We start from the raw sequence: 23,496 nt of genomic DNA on the forward strand, positions 1-23,496 counted from the left end.
GCACAGCAGAATAAGGCAGTTGCTGTGCTCAAGATACTCAGCATTCTCCTTTGCAGCAGTTATTGCCATCATGCTGCAGATACTTCTCCTCTATTTGAGTTATTATATGACGGTGCTAAATGTATAAAGTTTGTGAGTAATGACATTAATTTATGAATTCTTTATTCCAATGCAGGATGACTCTTAACATTGAAACTTACAGTTTCTGTACAATAATTAGCACTTATATTGCTCTCCATACTTTCAAAACACGATTATTGGCTAATCCACAATAGACTTTTCTAACCCTTAAGTGTGGCTGCGCTGGTTAACGAGATAATCGGAAGAGAGTTATGCAAAGTCAAGGAGAGAGTCAGTTCCCACTGACTGTCAGAAGTCCAGTGTTCTCTTTCCCAACACCATCACCTGTTTGTTACATGTTGCTTTCGAATTTTTCTAACAGCCTGCATAATTTTACATTTTTGCTGAATCCAACCCAGGAATGATAAGAATGTGAACTCTTTTCTGGTAGTAAATACTGAGATAGGCTTAAAAACAACTGGGAAGGATTACTAGCAACCCACCATAAAGAAGATACTTACACTGAGTTGTCTAGCTTTATAAAAAGGCTGAATTTCTAAGATAGATGCAAATTTCAGAGCATCTAGCAGAGATGCAGGGCATATAATTGCAGGAAAAAGTAATGCAGCTACATTAGTCTTGGGACACATGCTAGACTGTATGTGTGTTATCCTCCAAGCCATGTAGCAGATCACCCTTACTCAGACCTGGCTTTAATAATTTACATCAGAGGCTGCTCATATGGGTTAGGCGGTGGGGATCTCCATACAAAATTTTGCACAAATACACGCATAAACATGTGTAACACAATGGAGGTTTAAAAGAACAATATTGAAAAATATTGCACACACAGAGAAAACCTTACAGCCACCACTGACGCACCCAGCCACACACAAATTCTCAGCACTCATTTCCCAAAGGAAGTTACAGAATGACAATCCAGAGTACCAGGTTTTTGCAGCTCTCTCCTCTGTCACCTACCCATTTCACACTCAGTCCCCATTGCCACATGCCTGTCTCTGCAAGTCCAGGCACACCCAGCAAAACCTCCACAAAATCTCCACTTCACAGGCCCATTTCCATATAATTTTTGGTTGTGTCAGTGCCCAGACTGGTGCAAAAGCAAACTAAGAAAATCAGTTCTTGTCAATCAGTCTCAGTCATCCCCTCTGCGTGCTCCCAGATGTGCTGTCCATGCTTGGCACAAGACCGAAGGAAGACTCAGGCATGAGGACTTGTAATGTTCTTAGGTGCTGGACACACATACATGGAAGCTTGTTACATGCCACTATTAACACCAAATGACAAAGAAAGATTTTAGCAATGTTTATAAAGTTCTGGTGGGGAAGGACCCCACAAAGCAAGATCCGCCCTGATCTATATAGTGTAGTTTATCACCACATAAAGAGACCCTGAAATGCTGAGTAGTGAGATTTGCAAAAGCAGCTGATGAGTTTGACATCAGTTTTGGGGACCCGATGTAGACAAACATCATGATCCAGATTTACTGGGGGAAAAAAAATCTCAAACAAAAACCCTACTCTGATCCTTTCCAAGAAAAATTCTTGTCTAGGAGGCATATGCATTAAACTGAAGCTAAAGTAACCTGACTGACTCTTATCATCATTTGTTACACATTTCTTTGTGTATTTAGCCATCAAAGAGCACTGAAGCAACAATTAAACTCAATATTTACAAACGTTGTTCAAAGTTTGTAAAATTTGAATTTTCTGCATAATTCTGAGTTATTCTGTGTAAACCATTTAAAAGCAAATACGCGATACGTTAAGTGCTACAAATAGGAATTATTACTTGGGTTAGTCTCACATGTTTCCCTTGGAAACTGCAAAGGGAATTAGAAAGTCACTGGCAAGTACTTCAAGATGCCTAATAACAAACCTTCCAGAACAGGTGACTAATGCTAGATTTCTAAATCCATGTTTAAGCTACAAAATATGATTAAACTGGATTTTAAGAGAAATGATCATTCATATAATTCAGCAGTGTGGCAGATCAGGGTATTTCTATTTCAGCGTTTAACTGTGAGCACCTGGCTTAGAAAATATTAACAATAACATCTTTGAAACCAGGAAAAAAAATTACTTATGTTCAATAGATACTAGAGCTTCTAAAAGAAGATGAATTCTCAGGTTAAAATATATAGAAATTTTTACTGTAGAGATAAATGATGATATATCTTTAAAGGCTTCTTCACACTGAACTATGGTTAATATATAATTTAGAAAAAATTCCATTTACTTCAGCTTTCACTTAAGTCTTTAATGCAGCCATTATATGGTAACCCACACAGGTAAGAGAGGCTAAAATTGAAGATACTATGTATCTTCAGTTCATTCATCTATCATGTAAAAGGTTTTCTTACTCAAAATCAATATTAAGCAGAAGGGATTTTTTTGAAGCTGACATAACATAGGACATTCTTTCCATGATTCTTTCCATGATTTCCATGATTCTTAAGAATCCATGATACTTAAGTTAATTAAGTATTTTCAATGTTTTTCATGTGTCTCGCCTCTGTGCCTGGGAAGATCACGGAGCAGATCCTCCTAGAAGCTCTGCTAAGGCACATGGAGGACAGGGAGGTGATTCAAGATAGCCAGCATGGCTTCACCAAGGGCGAGCCCTGCCTGACCAACCGAGTGGCCTTCTAGGATGGAGTGACCACATCAGCGGACAAAGGAAGAGCTACGGATGTCGTCTGTCTGGAATTCTGTAAGGCCTTTGACACAGTCCCCTACAACACCCTTCTCTCTACATTGGAGAGAGATGGATTTCATGGGTGGACTATTTGGTGGATGAGGAATTGGTTGGACGGTCGCATCCAGAGGGTAATGGTCAACGTCTGAATGTCCAGATGGACTTTAGTGACGAGTGGTGTCCCTCAGGTGTCTGTATTGGGACCAGTACTCTTTAATATCTCCATCACTGACACAGTGGGATCAAGGGCACCCTTAACAAGTTTGCAGATGACACCAAGCTGAGTGGTGCGGTTGACACACCTGAGGGACGGGATGCTATCTGGAGGGATCTGGGCAAGCTCAAGAAATGGGCCCATGGGAATCTCATGAGGTTCCACAAGGCCAAGTGCAGGGTCCTGCACCTGGGTCGGGACGATCCCTGGTACAAAGCCAGGCGGGGGGATGAAGGGATGGAGAGCAGCCCTGCCCAGAAGGACTTGGGGGTCCTGGTGGATGAAAAGTTTGACAGCAGCTGGCAATGTGCGCTCACAGCCCAGAAGGCCAACCACATCCTGGGCTGCACCCAAAGCAGCGTGGCCAGCAGGGCGAGGGAGGGGATTCTGCCCCTCTGCTCTGCTCTGGGGAGACCCCCCTGCAGTGCTGTGTCCAGCTCTGGAGCCCTCAGGACAGGAGAGACATGGACCTGTTGGAACAGAGCCAGAGGAGGCCACCAAAATGCTCCGAGGGATGGAACAGCTCTGCTGTGAGGCCAGGCTGAGAGAGTTGGGGTTGTTCATCCTGGAGAAGAGAAGGTTCTGGGGAGATCTTATTGCAGCCTGCCAGGACTTAAAGGGGGCTGATAAGAAAGATGGGGACAGGCTTTTTGGCAGCGCCTGTTGCAACAGCATAAGGGGTAACGGTTTTAAACTAAAAGAGGGCAGATTTCGACTAGATATAACAAAGAAATTTTTTCACCATGAGTGTGGTGGAACACCAGCACAGGTTGCCCAGAGAGGTGGTAGATGCCCCATCCCTGGAACCATTCCAGGTCAGGTTGCATGGGGCTCTGAGCAACCTGATCTAGTTGAAGATGTCCCTGCTCATGGCAGGGCGGTTGGACTAGATGGCCTTTAAAGGTCTATTCCATCCCAAACTCTTCTATGATTCTGTAGTTAAGTACTGAGATTGACAATGAAGTCTAAACCTGATTCTTATTTCTCTTCACCTGCCATGTTAACAGCCTTGAAAAAGAAAGTCATGTAAGAAAGAAGGACATAAATCAAGATCATAGAAAAAGGGTAAGTTATTATAGAAGTAGCTCAGGTAGTAAAGATTTTCAGAGGCTTTGAACTGACTTGCTGAAAAATAGTTTTATCTCAGGCACAGCTTAGTGTGTGATCTGATACTCTATAGCTTACTTAACCTTCACACGCACTTACAATCTAAGAATGTGTGGCATATGACGGCTGTGAAGAAATCTAATCGAGGCATCCCTTGCAGCTCTTAAAATCTGGCCCTGTGGATCCCAAATTCCAGCTTTCAGTGGCTACATGTGTGTACATATGTGTGCATGTGTGTGCATGAAAGTCTACTCAGTAGCATTTTTGTTTTTTCTTAATAATGACACAATCACCTAAGTGCACCCCAAATCACTATTTATACTTAGACTATATATCCCTTATGTTGCCTCTCTCAGCAAGCAGAGATTAGATTTAGGAAGTCCCATAGAGCTTGGTAACTATTTACTATAATAAGTGAAAACCTTTAAAAAGCTGTGCATGCAAGTGCAGCACTCAGGAACACCTGAGAGTAGATCTTCCCTTTACCTTTTTGTCCCTCTCTATTTGAACATGAACATTGAAGTGCATGTTTTATGTTTTATTTCTCACACTTTGCCATCATTCTCACCCGTAGGTAATAAATTCAAATTAGCCAATCAATTTACCTGAAGTTCAAGTTACAGGTAAATAATTATCTTTAAATCTCCTGTCTTGAAACTCTTAATTTTATTATTTTTCTACTGGAATCACAACTTTCAGTTGTCTCTGATTTTTCCGTTTTTCTTTTCTCCCTCCACCAAAATAATGATTGTACTAACTTGCCTCAAGAATTATTTCTGAGAGAGAGTATCGTCTAGTGAATAAACCAAAGGCATAGGGCTCAAAGAATTTATTTCTGGCTTCATTAGCAGTTCACCTGGTGAGCTGGGGAAAGCAACTTCATCTGTCTGCAGAGCGCTTTACTAGTAGCTACTTCCCAGGGACACCAGAAGAAGTGAATTCATCTAGCCTTAGCTTTGTCCATCCAGCCTGAGCTGGTCAGTGAATTTCCCTCTACAGCTAATGAGAAGACTCTCGTCTCATCCAAAAAGGCTGAACAAGCTGAGAGAGGCTTACCTCTGTCCACTGAGAGACCTTGGGCAACCAGCTTAGCCAACGGCCCCATTTAATTAAAATAAAAAAAAAAACAACTTTTTAGTTTGTATTTACCTAGCTCTGTAATATAATTAAAAGAAAATCCCTTTGTGTGGCAAGAACTATAAACTTTAAAACTAAGAGTTATGAAAAACTGTTCCTAATGCTCTCATTGACCTCACTGTGAATTTTGTGATGATAGCAGCCACAGCACCGGGCCAAGAAAATCCCTGATACGCTGTCTTCTCCTGTGATATTTAGCAATGCTACACTGTCACTGAATGTCAGACTTGCTGCCTTTCCTCAGCAGGAGAGATGTCCAAAAGTAGGCTATAATCCCCACATCCTTTGGGAAACCTTCATCCTTTCACATCATGGATCTTGTTCACTCCTATAGTTGCTCTTTGGCCCTTGCTGATGTTTTGCAAACAGAGAAAATAACACCAGAAATTCTCTCTTCAGTTTGTCTTGTTCTAACTGACCACCGAAACAAATGCACCCTGAACTTACAGGACAGATTTGAAAGCCCTACTTCTTTCTTTTTTTGCTATTTAATAGATTCAAGAGCAGTTCTCTAGGAATCCCCAGGAGAACATACTTTTAATTTCAAACCCAAACATTTTGCTTGCTCAGCATTTTTACAGAAATTACTGCACAGAAAGCGTAAAGTCTTAGCACTCATATTTTCAGGTGACATAAGCTGAACACACATGGATTGTACAGAACCTGTATTTGAGTATTAGTTGAAGCACATGAGCATAAGTAGTATTGTCTATACTGTGAAATTTCATCCAGTTTATGGACAGTTTTGCATTTTCAGTCATGTCTCTACATGAAGTAATTCGCCTGAAGGCAGAGAAAAACAGGTTTCTAGGGACTTTCTGAACTGTATTTAAATAAAACATGTTAAACTGTTAGGATAAAAAAATATTTTTTGTGAAGAGTCTTCAGTATCTAATAACCCCATCACACAGGGCCAGTTCCAAGTTACCATAATGGCCTCTAAACTCGAAGTTGTGTAAGTTATCATGACGACTAGTAGCAATGAAATAGGACAGACTTACACTAACTGTATATGTAAAGGAGGAAAAGTGACACTGATGGTAACTGAAAAGCAACACGACGAAGAAACAAAATGTCTTTGCAAAATGCAAATATCAATAAAAAAGAAAAGAGATGTAAAACCAGGGTATTAATTAAAAAGAGAAACTATTCCTGTAGTATCACTTCAGTTACAAAATTGTAACTACTAAAAGGCTAGTACAAAAACACATACATTTCCTTCCCATTGCTAGAAGGTCCTGTTTTCTGAAAAAGCTGTCATGTAAGGGCAAAACCACAGGTGAAATGGATTTCAATTTAGTGAATTCTAAAACAGGGAAGAAAAGGGGGAAGAATTTGTAGCCCATACTTAACAGTTAAATTAGCATCTGCAAACATAACAGCTGTTGTAAAAAAAAAATCAACTCTGGATTTGTATTCCCAATAAGATTCCCCAATAAGGTAATTCCCAATATTCCCAATGATATACGAAATTACTAAACTTTAATTAATAAATTGCCAAAGAAAAGCAATTAATAATCTCCAGCATGAGGTTTAACAGATACACAGTTTTCTGTGTATATGTAAATATAATTAAGAGGAGAAGGCTGTATACGAACAACAAAAAACTAAATAGGACCTGAACTATAACTGAAGCTTGAAGAAAGAATTACAGAAAAAGAAACCCACATAACTGTATGCTATCACATTTTAAATGAAAACAAGAAAATAGAGGTTTTAAAAGGAAATTATGTTTTCCCTGCACAGTCTCCTGCAGTTGATGTTGACAACTTTCTGGAAGAAAATACTACTTAAAGAACTTTAAAAACTGTTGATAGAAACTAGAGATTTATATGAATGAATTACAAAATAAGTACTTAAACTGAAACATTTATGAAAATGGGAATTGAGAAAGCTCAGGAGTCTGTAAGCAAACAGCAAATGCAGTCTAACAAAGTGGAATGACTACGTTAAAGACAAATTAATACGTACAAAAACATTAAGAAAATATATCAGAGCCATAACTTGTTTCATGCATAGTGAGTGCTGGCTACTTCAGACAACAACAACAAAAAATAGAATACTGCTTTTAATAAAATATTCAATGCTGGATGAGTTACACTGTGTAACTCTACTGGGAATGTGATCTTTAAATTTATCAGAGGAATTATAATGTTTTGTGTCTTAGGAGCGTACTACAAAGACTTGTCTTTAAAAGAACATTTGTAATCCCTGATGCATCTTCAGCTGTGGCATCTAAGAGCCTCAGAAATGTCTGTCCGTGCTGGGGCAATGCCCAGGTACACAGGCAGAGTCATTTAGGGACTGGAGTTAATCTGCAGTAGCGTGGAAGCTGTGGTGAGGACAGCTCAGGCAAACAGAAAGGAAATGCTGTGATAAGGGAAAATAATTTGAAAGCGGATCAGGAGCTTTTTAAACTGTCCTTTTAATTTTAAACATGGTTTGTGGTTGGTTTGGTTTTTTTTTACTTAGGTAAAGATAGTGTAAAACTTGCAATGAAATTCTAAAGTCGAGACTTTGCTCCAACAATGTAAAAATAAAAGCAGTATATTCTAAATAGTAAGCAGCAACTAGAGGCATAAAAGCTATACCTAAGGTAAGTATCTTACATGGTCAGGCAAGTGGGGGACTACCTTGGCAACTGATACATTTGTCCTAAGGGTACCGAAGTCATATTTACTAGATCAAAAGAAAGAAAAACAAAAAGGAAAAAAAAAAAAGCAGCTTTTGATATTGCTACTTGAATGAGACTGCACTCCTTGTCTCCGACATAAGAGAACTTCAGTACATGATCAACTATTATCAATAAATCAGGAACTGAAGCAAAAGCTTCTCTGGCTTTGGAACAATGCATATTCTCTGGTGGTGGTAAGTAAAAAAAAAAGGTCTAATATAAGGACAAAAAATATACTACCATAATGTCAAGCTTTCGTATTTATATTACTCCTTCCTTCTCAATTTTCCTAACTTAATGCACTGAACTTCTCAATGAAATCCACACACTGAGCTTCAGCAAGACAATCTATGAAACATAGCTCTGATTTTTTTTTTGTTTGTTTTTACTAATCTTTATAGTGGTGATATTTTCCAGCTGAGGACAAGGAGAGGATTTTTGAACCCCCTCTGCTCAGTAGGACAATATTCAGTGCAAGTGTCACTGTGTGCTTGTCCCGTTCTTTCTTCTCTCCCTAAGCTGTTGGCCACTGTTGGAAACAGGATCCTCAGCAAATGGGTCTTTGGTCAGATGCAGCTTGGCCATTCCAAGATTATGTTATATTCTTTAATACACGTGCCTAAAATATAACCTTAATATCTTGCATTCTTTGGCAAGTGGATACAAAGGGTTCCAGATGAAAGCCAACTGCTGTAATGTAACTTTATCCAAGTAATTAAGCTACAGTGATTTTCAACAGCTGGGACTAGGGGCCTTTAACACACGTATTCACATTTCAAATTATAGAAGTGACCTAGACAAAGATGAATAAATACAATTATTTATTCTTCCCGTATATTTTGTATCTACCTTATTCCCACACCATCTGGAAAAGTTAAACATCTGAATCAGGAATATGACTGTTGTACCAAGACAGGAGACAAGTGTTTGTATTTTGAGGGCAGGAACAAGGAATGAAATGGAGGAAAGAGCTAAAAAGTACCTTTGACTGTTCTGGGAGAGACCTGTAGAAGAGATCCCTGGATCCTCACTCTGATATTTTAAAAAGAGCAGATCTCATGCATCAGTAAGTCAGACCAATGTATAAGACAAGAGCATGCTTTCACAAAAGCTGGTGCTGCTTATGAAAGTTGGGTCCGTTTCAATGCACTGTGTGAGCCCCCCAGACTCAGGAACAAAAGAACGAAAAAGTGATTTATTACCTTGGGATGTTATAACTCTAGCTGCAGCTCTCCAATAATTTCCTTACCTAATGCCTGCAGAGACAGACCCTGCCTACCGCAGACCTCTGCCTGATACTCTAACGAACACTCAGCTACTCGCCGCTCAGCAGTGCAGGGGACAGTCACCGAGCAAGCAGCTAGCAGCTGCTTCAGAAGGTGATAAAGCAGAAATTCTCCCTCTGTAACAACTTTTTGCCTTCTTCTTTGGTGGCTGGTCTAATCAAACTGTAATCAATGAATGTTTTCCCTATATGCAAGCTGTTAAGAAAGCAGCTTAATTGGCTCGCTTGAAAGATTTAAAGCACATGGAACTTCGGAGTGGTTTAACAGTTTTCCAGGGGCTGTTGTGAGGGAATAGCTGCAGAGACACTGCAATGCAGCACAAAGCAGCTCCCAGACCACTGACACTGAATACTTTGCAAAAATCTTAGGTCTAAGTTCTACCCTTTCACACTGCCGCAGGGGGAAGGAACATGAGCATTTGAGACTACAGTGTGCAATAAAGCTTTTCAGCAGCTTCATTAGGAGTCCAGTATTCTGTCTACCCCCACTCCCAAGCTGCGTCTTTCAGGACAAATTGTCACTATTTCAACTGAAGTTCATTTTCCTTTGAAAATATATTTCAGTTTCACTGACAAAATGGTTTTTTTCTTAACTCCTTCCATACCTTCCTTCTGTAATTTACAATTGTTGCCATTAAAACCAAAATATGTCCTGCATAAGAACCTGGACGTGTAAAAAATGTTTCCCTACGCAGTATATATTCCCATTTTAATTTCTAATTAATTGCTTAATAAGGACACATGGTTCCACCCTAAGATTATTTTCCAGGCTTGGGTTTTTATTTTGCAGAAGAGAGGGCCTAGACACTAGCTCCAGATTTGTACAATGTTTTAAAAGAGATCTGAGAGTTGTTAAGCTGGAAGGAGAGTTAAAACGCTTCCAAGAATATTACAAATTGGAGAGCAAAGCTTAATATAAGTGATCGGTTCCTCTTCTAATTTTGTTCTAAGTAGGTTTTGGTCTTTAAATTCTCTTTAATTTAATTTCAATCATGTGCAGAAGATGTGAGCAGCACATGAGTACAAACAGCCACCTTTCTGAAGGCTGCAGGACGGTCAGTATACTTTGAAAACGTGCATAAACCTCCATATGAACTACACCCACAATGGTTGTTATAGATCGTGATGCTTAACATTACTTGACATCCATTTACACAGTGCACAGGTTATTTTCACTTTTTAAAATAAAAGTAAGGAATAACTCAAAAAGCCCAGAGTAATGGCTGCTGTTCCTAAAGCTATAAACATATGCTCTCATTGTTGAGCTCTGATTTTTTGATCTCTGTGATTTGTTTTCCTCTTGCTCCTAATAATCTTTCCATATTTTTTTTTGCACAGAATTTGCATTTCTGTTTGGACTTTAATACCTCTTTTTCCTCTTCTATTTCTCAGAGAGATGAAGGAAATAAAGATGGTAAGTGTACATAAAGAAAACAGGGACTGAAGAGCAGAAGAGCTGAGGACTTGTTCTCCATTCTTCATAATATCCCTTATATTTCCATTCAGCTCCTTCTCATGACATCACTGCTTGTCTCTTCCATTAGCCCTTTGTTCACTGTCTTTGTGCTCTTTTACAGAATTTTCTCCTGATCCCAAGACCACTTTCATCTGAGGGACAGGCAGTGTGGTTCAGATAAGCACCATCACCAACCACAAGTCTGACAGCACTCGAAACACGTTGTGATGCTGTTCTATCTAAGTTAGTCTTTGCATTTGTTTATTCCAGACAAGATGAGAAGAAAACGTGCCATAATATCAAGAGGAAAACCTATTCAAGCTGATGGCAAGCACTAGTTTTTTTGCAGGAGTTGCCATTCTCATGAGATTTGCTGCCAAGTCTATATACATAAATGTGAGGGGAGTTCATATGAACTTTTAACTGTTTGCAACAAGGAAATGGATATTTAAACTTTGAAAGCTGTTTCTATAGTATCCACCTCATTTTCTTCTCACAGCAAAGTATATTATTTGGTTTTGGAGACACTGTCAAGATAAGTGTGCTGTAAGCTTTTCTTTACTGCATAAAAACTAAGTTATTGGAACATAAGCTTTTTCTACTAAAAATTTTAATTGCTAATCATCAGCTGGCTTATAGTATTGACTGGTACATCATCGCTTAATACCTGAAATATCAATAACTGAAGGTTTCATTGAACATTTTTATTTGCAACAACACCTAAAGCTTAATAGGCTGGAAAAGATAAAAAATGGTATCGGTTAACGTTTGCAGTGGCTATTCTTCGATCTTCCCCAAAAAACCCTGAAGTTGTAGTAACAACTCAGAACTTCCAGTATGAAAATGGTAAAATCAAACTATGAGCCTCCTTTGCTTATGCACCTTACTAGTTTTGGAAGCATTATAAAGTGAGGAGCCCCTGAAGAAAGCACAACTGTACAGTTTTAAGATTGTATTTTATGACTATGTTCCAATATCTGCATCAAGATAATAAATGGTAAATGAGAGGTCAGGTATAAATTAGAGAAAGGACAAAAAGAGTTGTGCAGGATCCTTAGAATAAAATAATTATTTATGCTGGTATAGAGTGTGTTTGTCTGTGTGTGTCCTGTAAATCCTTAAATAATTCTCTGGGAAGGTTATTTAAACAACTGTTTTAAAACTGTTTCATCTTTCTTTGCTGTTAGGGATTTTTTTAAGAAAGAAATACTTCATTTCACATCTGTATTTATGCAGTTTGCATTAACCGGTATCTTAGCTTAAAATTCAATACTTCAGCAGTAAGACAACACAGGCTGGACAACTACTGAATGTTCTCACTACATTAAAAAATTCAATAATTTCCTACAAAAAAGCTAACTTTCGAGCCCTGTTGCTCACCTGCTCCACTCTCTTTAGTATGTCTTGAACGATTTGGGTGAAACAAACTGGCTATGCTTCACTGACAGGAAGTCATGCAAGTGGGACTAGTCTGCCCTCAGCAGGGATTTTGGTGAATGGAGCAACATTGTAGGAAAAATGGAATAAATATGCCATATAATACTTGATGGATTTTATGAGCATCATTTGAATTGCATCGTCACCAAAACGGAATTTGACATAGTACAGAGCTGGTAAAATATAGGGGAAAAATATGTCAACTAAAAGTTAAACATAATACGAAAAAGCTGTCGAGTGATGTATTTTTTGTGTATTAGCAATGGCATAGAACAACCCTGAAATGCCAGTGATTGCTACAAGTTCTCAGACACCATGGTGATAATTGCAGTATAAAATCACCAGACAGCAAACAAGACTGCTGGAACTAATGGGAACATGGTTTTATTCAGAATCCAGTGTGGATAGCTATCTGTAATGGAATTGCTTTTCAATACTTTTTCTTTGAAATAGCTCTGAATATTACTTGTGCATTTTTATATTAATATGTTCCATTTATTTAACTAAAGATAGACACTTGCAATTTCATTTGCTCTCATCTGCACATTTCTTAGTATGGGCTAATTTATTCTGCTTGGTGACTCAAGTGCAGATAAACCAATAAATGGATGCATGATATTAGGTCTGAAGCACAATTGGAAGTTTGATTAAAATACCAGCTCTTTTTCTCTTTGTGTGCTATCATCAGGATCCAGAGAAACAAAAGAAGGTATCACGGTGGATAAACTCTGGCAGTACTAATTCATCTGCCCAGTGTCTCTGAAAAAAGCTGTTCTTAGAGCTGTACTGTTTCACCTGAGACCTACATGTGTCCTAGCCTGGGCACAATCAGGCAGAATCAACCTTGTGCTGACAGGTCATAGCAGGACTTGCGAATTGAGCTAGAACTGTTTGATAAACTGAAAATTGATAAAAGGGTGCCAACAAGTCTTCACAGACACCTGTTGCTGAATTCACCTGGAAAGATGGAAAACCACCTTTAGTTCCTATCAGAAAGTAATATTCCTTTCATTAATTCCTTGAGACCTCAGGTAGTCATTTGGGTTGTAGTTCATGGACAATGAGAAAGAGTTCTGCCACTTAACTCTGGGCTCATAAGATCAAGCAAAGCCTACTTCTGCCCACTGAAACTAGCTTAAACTCTAAAAAGCTAAGTATTAGACACCAAAAGCTACATGAGATACATCCCACCCTAAAAGTCTTATATTTTGCTGAATTTCCTGTTGATGCTTTTATTTAGAAAGTCGTCATTTTCTCTAGTAAGTGCTTGTTACCTGGGGTTTATTGCCCTGGAGCTGTAGGTACACCATCATCCAAAATTAATAACGGGAGGCTCTATGCCTTATCTTTGCGCTTATCTTTGTTTATTCTGATCTGACTGTCTGAAGCAACTTCAGATCTTCCTGACATTTCTGTTCATTCTTAACTTATCTTTTGCACTGTCTCCAGAAGGAGAGTAGAAAAGAATGTAGAATAAGCAAGAATGAAAATGAAATTATTAACTAAGTGTTGACTACTGTCTTATTATATGCACATTTAAAGTTAGTTCTCATAGTTGCATAAAACAGTTCTATGTATTCAAAGTCTATAATAAAAATACAGCCACTTCCTTGGGATAGAATTGCCACTTGAATTTTCATTCCAGATGACTTCTGATGATAGCTGGGAAAAGCACTATCTACAGCAGCCACATCCTGTTAAATGGGTGGTTTTAAAACACTTATCTTTTACCATATGTCTTTAAGTGTATTATTTTGCTTACCCTCCGGCTGGTATTGTGCTATGATTGTTACCGTCTGCCCTGCTCCTTTTAGCGCAGCTGCAGCCTGCTCGTGGGTAGCACCTCGAAGATCAATACCATTCACCTACAGAAGGAATGCAAACAACAAGAGGTCTGAGTAGTTTAACATTAGATAGAAAGACAGAGGTGTTTTGGGGCTTTTTTTAGTGTATCTGATGGATGTAAAGGTTAGGTTGCCCAGATGCAAAAGTGGAAGCACAAAATCAAAAAAGCTGAGAGGATGTTACCTGTGACTGGCCATGAGGATCTGCACTAATAACTGCGCACTGTAGTTTATGTACGCTTATCTATGCATATTCTCTGACCGCTGCTGTTTGGGGGTTTTCTGCTCTACTGAGTTTACATTTTTGGTAATCTCTTAATCAATCAATTATTTCACTTAATATATAAGGTTTAAAAGGCAAATTTTCTGTGGTGCTTAAATGTCACTGTAGAATACTGCAGACAAGGAAACTGCCTCTGCTGTGGGATCTCCTGGGTTTTATATTATTGCTATCACAAATTAGTTTTTCTAATAATAACAGTCTAAATGCTGTTCACATACCAGTAAAGGCTAGATTTTGTCGTGCAAATAAGGAAGACATTTTTTATGATGAACCACTGGCACAGGTTGCCCAGACAGGTGGTAGATGCCCCATCCCTGGAACCATCCCAGGTCAGGCCGGACAGGTCTCTGAGCAACCTGATCTAGATGAAGATGTCCCTGCTCACTGCAGGGGGCTTGGACTAGATGGCCTTGAAAGGTCCCTTCCAACCCAACTATTCTGTGATTCTTTGCTGGTAACGCCTGCTTAGTCCATGCATGTATCTTAGACCCTTTGGGGCATCATATGAAGGGCATAAGAGGCAGCATAGTACCAAACCACCATCACGTTGTATGACTTGTTTGCAAGGAGAGGAATCTCAGCAGGCAGGAGTGAGGATGACTGGTAGAGCATATACAGGGCAAAATATATTAAGGAGCACTAAAGCAGCTTCTACAAGATAGAAACCTTGTAGTAGAATTGTAGGCTGGAAGAATACCATACCTAAAGAAACATTCAAAGCAAATGTCTGTGCCAGAACATAATGCTTTATGATAATAGGTATGTATGGATCTCCATTCTGTTACAATCATACAGAAAATCTGAAGGTAAGCTGTGACAATAATTCAGTGTTCTGGTACTGCCATGTATTAGTGTCTTTGGCTCATGTATTTCAAAGCATTATAAGCTGATAGATGCACTCTGATAACTTCTAGAGCATTTATGTCATCTGCAGTGCTCAAAAGTAATGTTATTTTTACAATTTCTCTCTATTGTGTAAAAGGAAATGAATATTCATAAATAATGCTCTAATGCTCCTGAAAAAAAATTCTGAACATAGGGCAAATGCAAGGTAATAAACTTCATAACTTGTCTAACACAAGAGTTCTCAGTTGTCCCATTTTCCTGTTTGAAAGCAATGGCTGTAAAAATGGCTGGTGGAAGCTTTCCAAAAAAATGATCCAAAGGGTCAAATGCTTTCATCAAAGTACCATACATAAACCTCAAGTTCAGTGGATGGCAAGACCCTGGAAAAAACTGGCTGAAATTCAGTCTCAGAATAGCGCATTCTAAAAGAACAGAGGAGAGAATCAGATTTTTCAGTGCCATAAAATCTAATACATTTTAATGCACAACACTGGAAATACCTAAAGAGGAATATGGTGTCAATTAGGACTCAGTTTGCAAACTCTGTGGAGAATACCAACTTCCTGAAAGGAGCACAATTTAGGCTACGGCCGTGAAAGAAAGAGGTGTTGTGCCGTACTTCAGGCAGCGGCGGTGTTAGCTGTTAGAGCACTTGATGCTGTGTTGCCACGGGCACAGATGTGCCAGCACGACAACTACTCATTAACTCAGCACTGTAGTCACAGCTTTGGTGCTGTGGAGGCCTGAGCAGAATCCTCAAGTTTAGGAAGCACAGTGCCTATGTCATGCTGTAAAGGAAACCTCAGCCTTGATTCAGTGTCTCTGAAGACGACAGTTTTGAAGCCAAGTCACCTTTCCTTTCATAGAGAGCTTGGCTTTATCTGTTTTTCCCTTTCATACTGCAGTGCTTGAGAGGGTCCTGAGAAAGAAAGAGTAGGGTGAACTGAAGAAAAGCTTAAAGGAATGTTCCTGAATTCCTGAGCTCCTGAGTTGGGGAGATGGATATGGATGATGTCGACTGGTCAGTATTAGAAGGTCCAGAAAAAAAAGTAGTAAATTTGTTTAGGCTTAAGCTTGAAGACTGTAGACTTCAGAGAGCACAAGCCTCTCTTGTGCAACATAGGAAAACATTGTAGTGGTCTGTAACGATTTTGTTAACAGAACATGAAGCTTTAAAAGTCATTAATAAATTATAATAATCTCTCTACAGATAAAAGAAGATGTATGAAAGAATAAAGAAACCAGTTGTTTATTCTCCTTCTCCTCTGAAAAACAATAGTTCTATCCATATGTGATCTAGTAACTAAGATCCTAATAACACATCAAGAATATAAGACAGGAATTCCACCAAAGTTAAGTTACACAAATGTTTTTCACTTTTCCACAGAACAAGAAGAAGCCACTGAAATGTCATCTGACTACTTTCTGCCCTTTGCACATTCATTCTGAAAGAAATGATTGCCTGAGCTGCAAACACAACATATTATAGTGCGAGAATTTCTCTGAAATTAAGTTCACTTTTCTGCTAGGATATAGGCAGGGATGGACACTTGAGAAGGACTTACAGGTCTGAGTGGCTGATATCAAAAGAGCAAGGAAAGGAAATGTCAGAGAGAAAATAACACATTGAGTCTATCTTCTGCAATTTTTATCAAGATGATAAACAGATTATGTTGAACAGGTAAACTACTTGACTACACTAGGCTGCCAAAATAGTTACCTCCCTCTTGAAGATGCACAGATGCAGAATAAAACCAAACAACCATTGCCAAATAGGTAGGTAGAATTCTGTTTGCATGCTATTTTGCTCACCAACACCTGACAGGATCTCACTGCAGAATAATGGGCATTAAACTTGGAAAGGACTTATAACCTAGTCTGACTTTCTAAAGAGCAACAAGAATAGATGCTAACTTGATTCCTGGGTATTATTTCCCAATATTTAAAAGCAAACATAATCAAGACTCAAACCTCCTAGTTGAAAAAGCATATTCATGTAGCAACATTAAATCTTGATGAAAGACACCATTAATTTACACATTTTAATCAAATTCTTACCCTTAGGCCAAAATGAACAAGAGTTTCTGAAAGGGTAAAACAAATAATACTCTGTCTTGCCTCTTCCTCCAAAACAATGTCTTAATTATAACAATTGTGTGTGGTGATATTTTTCCCTGACATGATTATATTGCAAATTGTTAAATCTGATTTCAATTACTGCTTTCAATAAATTTAATGTTGTTTATGTTAAGACTAATCAGTAAAAGAAACAAAAATACCAGAAAAAGTTGCAAGTGTGTGCAGGAAAGTTTAGTAGGTATCAAAGGTGTTAATTTTTGGGGGTATTAAATAGGCTGGCTTCCTTTAAGAAGCATTATACAATAAACACAGTAGCACTGCTGTTCCGAGCTTGACTGCACAATCCTGATGTCCTGGCCCAGAATGAACTTGACTGCACAATTTCTGGTGCCTAACTCCAAAATGAATTTGACATAATGGAAATAAGAAGAGCCTCCAGCTTATACAGAAGTCTGTCTTTTCTGCATGCTGTGGCAAAAAGCAGTTAGAAAGCTTACAAAGAGGAGTGCCACATGGACGATGATAGTTTAAAACTACAGATAGAACTAAACTGAGATCGAGAAAAAGATGCAACTATAGTTCAGAGCAATTTTGCAAAATTGCAAAGCAATGCTTTGCATTCATTGACTCAAAATAAAGCAGGATCTACTTCATTAAATACTGAATCATAATCTCAATGAAAGATAAGATTTATATCTTGGATAGATCAAACTCTTCTAAAATTGGAAGAGTTATATTCCCTTTAAAATATTTGAATAGCCCCTATTAGCACAAATTGGTTCAATTCTGAAGAGTGCTATTTAAAGACTTACTACAGTCTGGTTGTCTTCTGTTAGAATCATTGAGCATGATTTATATGTAGGTCATTCAAATAGAGGTTAGCAGAATAACCTGTTTTATTTAGCCATTTATTTGTTTAAGCCACCTTATTTTGTGTTTGTTCAACAATTGGAATGTCAGGGAAGGGAAGAGAAGGGAAGGGAAGGGAAAACATGTCCCTTCTCTGGGGGGGGAAACAAAAAGGATTTATTTTCATTTCTTTTAACTGTCCCTGACATAATAGAGTGCTTTTATACAGTAAATTAAATGGTGAAGAAATGGCACCTTTTTACCATGGAACAAAAAATACAGCATATTTTTCAAGTTGTGGCTGAATATTTTTATTTGTTGAACTCATAAGTACTTCTGATGTCTGAAAAAGCAAACAGAAGTCTGAATAAAGACAACTCTCTACAGCCAGAATTGCCCTTGTTTGTATTAAGAGAAGATACAAAGAACCCTATTTATCTGCCTTAACTTTGCACATCAATTTAAGTAATCATCTGAAGCACATTAACAAGGGATGAGAGGAAAGCTGAGTCATGTTCTCCAATGGTCCTGTTTAGTCATTAGAAATGGAATATATAGCATCAACCCTTAGGTGATGGAAGTATGGTATTCAAGCAAGACAAGGAACATTGGAAAAACACACATTAGGGATGACCTGCCCTGAAGAAACCTGGGGAAAACTTTCCTCACAAGCAAGGTGGCATAATCATTCTACACAATGGCCCCCACAACTCTGGCAACTGATACAATCCAGTGAAAAGTGCAAGAATTCTAAAAAACTCAGGCACGTTGCCAAAGCACAACCCCTGAGCAGCAATCTTTTTCAGCTTAGACAGGCCAACCTCTTTGCAAAGTGAAGCCCACCCACCCAACTGGAGGCTGAAGCTCTGGAGAGTGCTGCCGGAGGGAACCTCAGCTGAGGGCACGGCCACGGGAAATGGCACCTGTGGGAAAAAGACCATCTGAGAGAGTTTTTGCCTTGCCAGTGAAGAAGTTTAGAAACAGAAAGAAAGAAGAAATGCATGGCAGGGGGAAATTGTCTTCACTCTCTAGCTTAGCTTCTGTTAAATTTTCAGGCTCACTTTATCTCACTTTTCTCACTTCTCCTAAGCTTTTCTGTGCCTACACTTCCTTCTATCAGTTAAAACTGCTTACTTAGGCACATAAAGGCACAGTGGTTATCTCACCCGGAAAACGTAACTGTAAATGTTATGTATAACTCCACTGAAAATATAATATTGTGTCATGTCTGCTGTTCTCCATGCCCAGCATCCTCCTCCTCTCTTTTTCTCTTTTTATGGGCCAGCAATTTCAGTGACCTTTTCAATTTTTATTGTCTTGTTACCTTAGAGTTATGACTTTTGCCACTAGTAAGCTGATCTTTATGCTCTGATGAGATGGGCATTCTAGAGGCAAATTCTTCTCTCTCTGGAAAATAAGAACACTGGGAGTATGAACTATATCATGTAGCATGCCTTTTTCTGCCAGAAAGTTTAAGGAGGCACCTAAACCAGCTGAAAGAGGTATCAAAACACTACAACTTTGAAGCAGGAAGAAAATTAATACTATGTTATTGAAGAGGTGTCTTCAATAGTAGGAACAACCAGCTTTATGACTCACCAGACCACATGAATCGTTCCAAATGGTACCTGTTAAGCCCATAAACATAGTCAAAAACTTATTTTTTAATCCAAACTGTACAGAAATTCTTCTGATGGATCTGCTTCCCATGTAACTAGCTTTTCTGAATGATGCCAGATTGACAAATTTATGGATTGAAATAATTTCACTGAAGAGTTCACTGCAGTTACAGCTTAAGAGCCACTTCCCCTCAGTTGCATCAGAATTCCTCAAAACTGGTCCCAGTTAGTTCTATTACCAACCTGGCTCACTGCAGGGGGATTGGACTGGATGGCCTTTAAAGGTCACTTCCAATCCAAACTGTTCTATGATTTGATGATTGTAATAACACAGGCAAATATTAACTATTTTAAAAATAAACAGACATATTATTTTTCATTAATTTTATACATGAAACACTCATCCATCAAACACAACACTTAGTAAGAATATTCATTTATGTTAAAATGGAGAGCTCATCATTAGCTCTTAAATTCAAATCTAATTACTGCTTTTTTATCTTCTGTCCTCCTGCACGGTCACTCAAACACCGTTATATTTCTGCCACCACCTAATCTCACGGATCTCACTACAGTGTCACCTTTTCAACCCAAGCATGCCTTCACACATTCACTCTCCTTTGTAGTTCCTGCTACCTTCCTACCCCACACTGATAAAACATCAGTCCTCCCCCCTACAGCTTTTACTTTCCACGACTGTCACTTCCATTCACTTTCTGCCTTTCTGAATTAATCCTTTCTCCTTAATGCCAGTTTCAACATTTGGATTTCCTTGTCTTCGGCTCTCATCCTGGGTCATTTAAGCATCCCTCTATTGGTAGCAGTTATTCCATATATCTTGGTTTCCACACAGTTCTGAAACATATTTTTCCTTCTGGTATATGGATATAGCTAAACTACCAGTGACCAGTTTTGTTCAGAATGCTGCAGGGTTCTTGTTTCACATTTGAATTTCAACGGATGGTATAAGCAGGAGTAATTTTTGCAATTCTCCTGCCTCTGAAATGAAATGAAGGTTTCCATTTTAGCAAGTGCCTTATACCACAAAGACGATAAGAACTTAACTCTGGCTGAAGCTAATACGCAACAGGTTCTCAGGAACTGAAATAAAAAGGTAAAACAGTTTTAGAGGCTGCTTGGAGACAGAAGAGCATTGATGACTTGTGTGATCCCAAGCACTCAGTTAGTGGGAAATTCTAAAACTGACATCCTTGCCTTGATCTTATTTGACAGGCTTTTCCAGGTTTCCACATCCACAGACTACAGTAATGATGTGGCCTGTGAGATGTGAGATGGCCGCTGGCTTGTGTCACAGCAAATCTAAACTGAATTCAATCCCGTGGCCATGAGGCAATGTATCAATGGTTGAATGGTAGCTAACTGGAATCTTTGGCTCTAGATGAAATAAGTGTTCAGTGCTCACATTTTTATATTAAAACTGCCTGAATCACAACATTCATAGTTTATTTGTGGCTCTACAGATTAGGTTTATGTGACATAGACATTTTGAATAGATGATGCTCCATAGTCTCAAATAAGGCATGTTTTTGAAAACCTATGGGAAGGAAATAGCACCTGTATTCTGTGATTTTGCTTTTGTTATTGTCCTGGTGGCTTGCTTATTCAGATAAAGGGCATATCTATCTTGTTTTTTTCAAAAGGATCTCCAAAATATCCTCCAACAAATTATTGCAGATATCCCTCAAATACTCTATTTAATGGATTGCTGATTTCTACTTTTTTGCAGCTCATGTGATATGATAATCTTTTTAATCACTCAGGAACCCCAAACTTACAGGAGGGTAGAGCAGAATGATGCCTGCAGTCCAGTCTGTTTAAGTACAAGGCAAAAGTCCACCCTGGGGCAAATCTCTGAATGAATAAAGCTCAGGGATGTAGCCATTTTGTCCAGCGGTAGCCATTTGGCTTTCAAATTTGTGTTTGTAGTTTTCCTTCATTATGAGGCTGACAGTAAGGCCACACTGAGGGGTGTAAAGCTCACTCCAAATCTTCCATTTATTAGAAATAACATGATTCTGTTTGACAATCTTAAAACAAAATTTGCGAAGTCAGAATGTTTGAACTGAATGTGAGCTCTTCCTTAAACTATTAGGAGCTGAAGAGCAAGTAATCTGGCACCAGTTCATTTCTACTCATTGAGGCAATTGTAAAATGAATGTTTTAGAGACAACTGATGATTTCATCACAGCAAAAATACACAGCCTCTAGTCTAGGCCAATTTACTAGCTTTGCATGACACATAACTGACAGGTCTGATAGCTAACACTGCTTGGCAAAAAGAGACATACCTTATTCATGAGAATTGTTAGTATAATTTATTAGGTTCTGATCATGTGCTTGGAAATGTCAGAGTTAATTTAGGAAACTGTTACTACATCAAGGCAATTGCAATATATGTTACAGATTGCAGAAGATGCGGGCAGGGGGAGAGAGAGAGATATCCAGCTGGAAGACAGATTCCTAGATTAATAAAGGACAAAACGAAGCTCTATAGCCACCAACATACATAGCATTCCAGCACATGCAGGTGGTAAATTTTTCCCTAGAAGCTACATTAAGCTTGTATTTTATTTTGAAGTCCCAAATTGACAAGTCTATGAGCTTCTATGGCAAATAACCCAGTTACCCTGACTACAAAAGAAGCGCATCATGTTTTGAGGCTGAATATGTTTATGTTCAACTTCCAGCCATCAGATCATGTATATTTATCAGCAACACTGAAAAACAGTTTGCTACCAGCGTCCTTCTCCAACTCTAAGTATTTCCATATGGTGATGTTTACAGTGACACCGTTCATACTTCATTAAAGTGAATTTTTAGGGTCAAGGAGGATGCTAGGGCTTTCCTGACATAGGTTCTAAACTCCAAGGTTTCACAGAAAAAAGAAAAAAAAAAAGGACTTTTTTTTTAAATAAACCATTCTTTAAACATATAAAAGAGAGGGTTTTCAAAAGCAGAAATTTGCATTTGCACCCAGCTTCTGTTCATTGTGTGTCTAGTTGCCTTCTGTACCTCTAAAAATCTTCTCTTGTACAGGGAAGTTGTTTTGTAAAAGGTGAAACTGAGCTTATATAGAAAGGTGGAGCACTGTGTACCCGGATGACCTCACATAAACATAAGCAGGTTGAGGACTTTTAGAGGTCTACTGCCATTTATAACATCCTAAAATTCCAGCATTGCCAATGTTATTGGCAATGTCTGAGCTTGCATTAAACCACTGTTTGCCTCAGATCTTCCCATTAGATCCTGCCATGACAGCATCTTTGCTTTTCTCTATTTTTCTCTATTTTCTGGGGGCCTTGTGATATGCCACTGTATGAAGAAGTTGATAGGCAGCTTAAAGGGGTAGCAAGTTTGTGGTAAAATGACATCTAGTGCTTCTTCTCCAGCCCTGTGGCTGTTCTTTCAGGAAGGAAACTACGCTTGACAATTTATTATTGAAAAATTCATAGGGGTTATTACTCCTCCTTCTGTTGTATTGTAAGTATCTGCAAATAGGTTGATTATTTCTCCCAGAAGTTTTCACTGCAAATTGGACAAGCTTCTCTATATTCCCAAATATTCCTTTAGTTCTTGAATAAAATTCTTAATGGTCTGCATTGAATAGTTCCTTAAGTATTCGAAAATGAATTTCAGCTGGTTTCTAAGTATCTCATTTGTCGAAGTTTTATCTTGCTTTTGCCTTAGTCCAGTTTGAAGACTTATTTCTTTCTTTCTTTCTTCATAGCTGCCTTACTGGATAATCATGGATCCTTTTTTAATGAACTCATTTGAACTCTCTCAGTCTCACTTTTAAGTAGTATTTCTTCCATCGGTTCAGGAAACAAATTTATTGCTTGGTTTTCTATTCTCATCAAATATTTTCTT

General features: G+C 38.5%; 1 protein-coding gene across 5 annotated transcripts in view; it reads right to left on the reverse strand.

Moving 5' to 3' along the window:
• Positions 1-23,496, reverse strand: part of DLG2 (discs large MAGUK scaffold protein 2) — a gene marked incomplete at both ends in the record, with an annotated part of 787,463 nt that overhangs the window by 203,216 nt on the left and 560,751 nt on the right. For all 5 annotated transcript variants that reach the window (XM_082013954.1, XM_082013953.1, XM_082013952.1 and 2 more), the window contains one exon: positions 13,851-13,953. In XM_082013954.1, coding sequence (XP_081870080.1) covers positions 13,851-13,953 — 103 coding nt within the window. The remainder of the gene's footprint in view (positions 1-13,850; positions 13,954-23,496) is intronic.

The sequence above is a fragment of the Phaethon aethereus genome (genome assembly GCF_964289735.1).
Source record: "Phaethon aethereus genome assembly, chromosome: 1".
Taxonomy (NCBI): Eukaryota; Metazoa; Chordata; class Aves; order Phaethontiformes; family Phaethontidae; genus Phaethon; species Phaethon aethereus.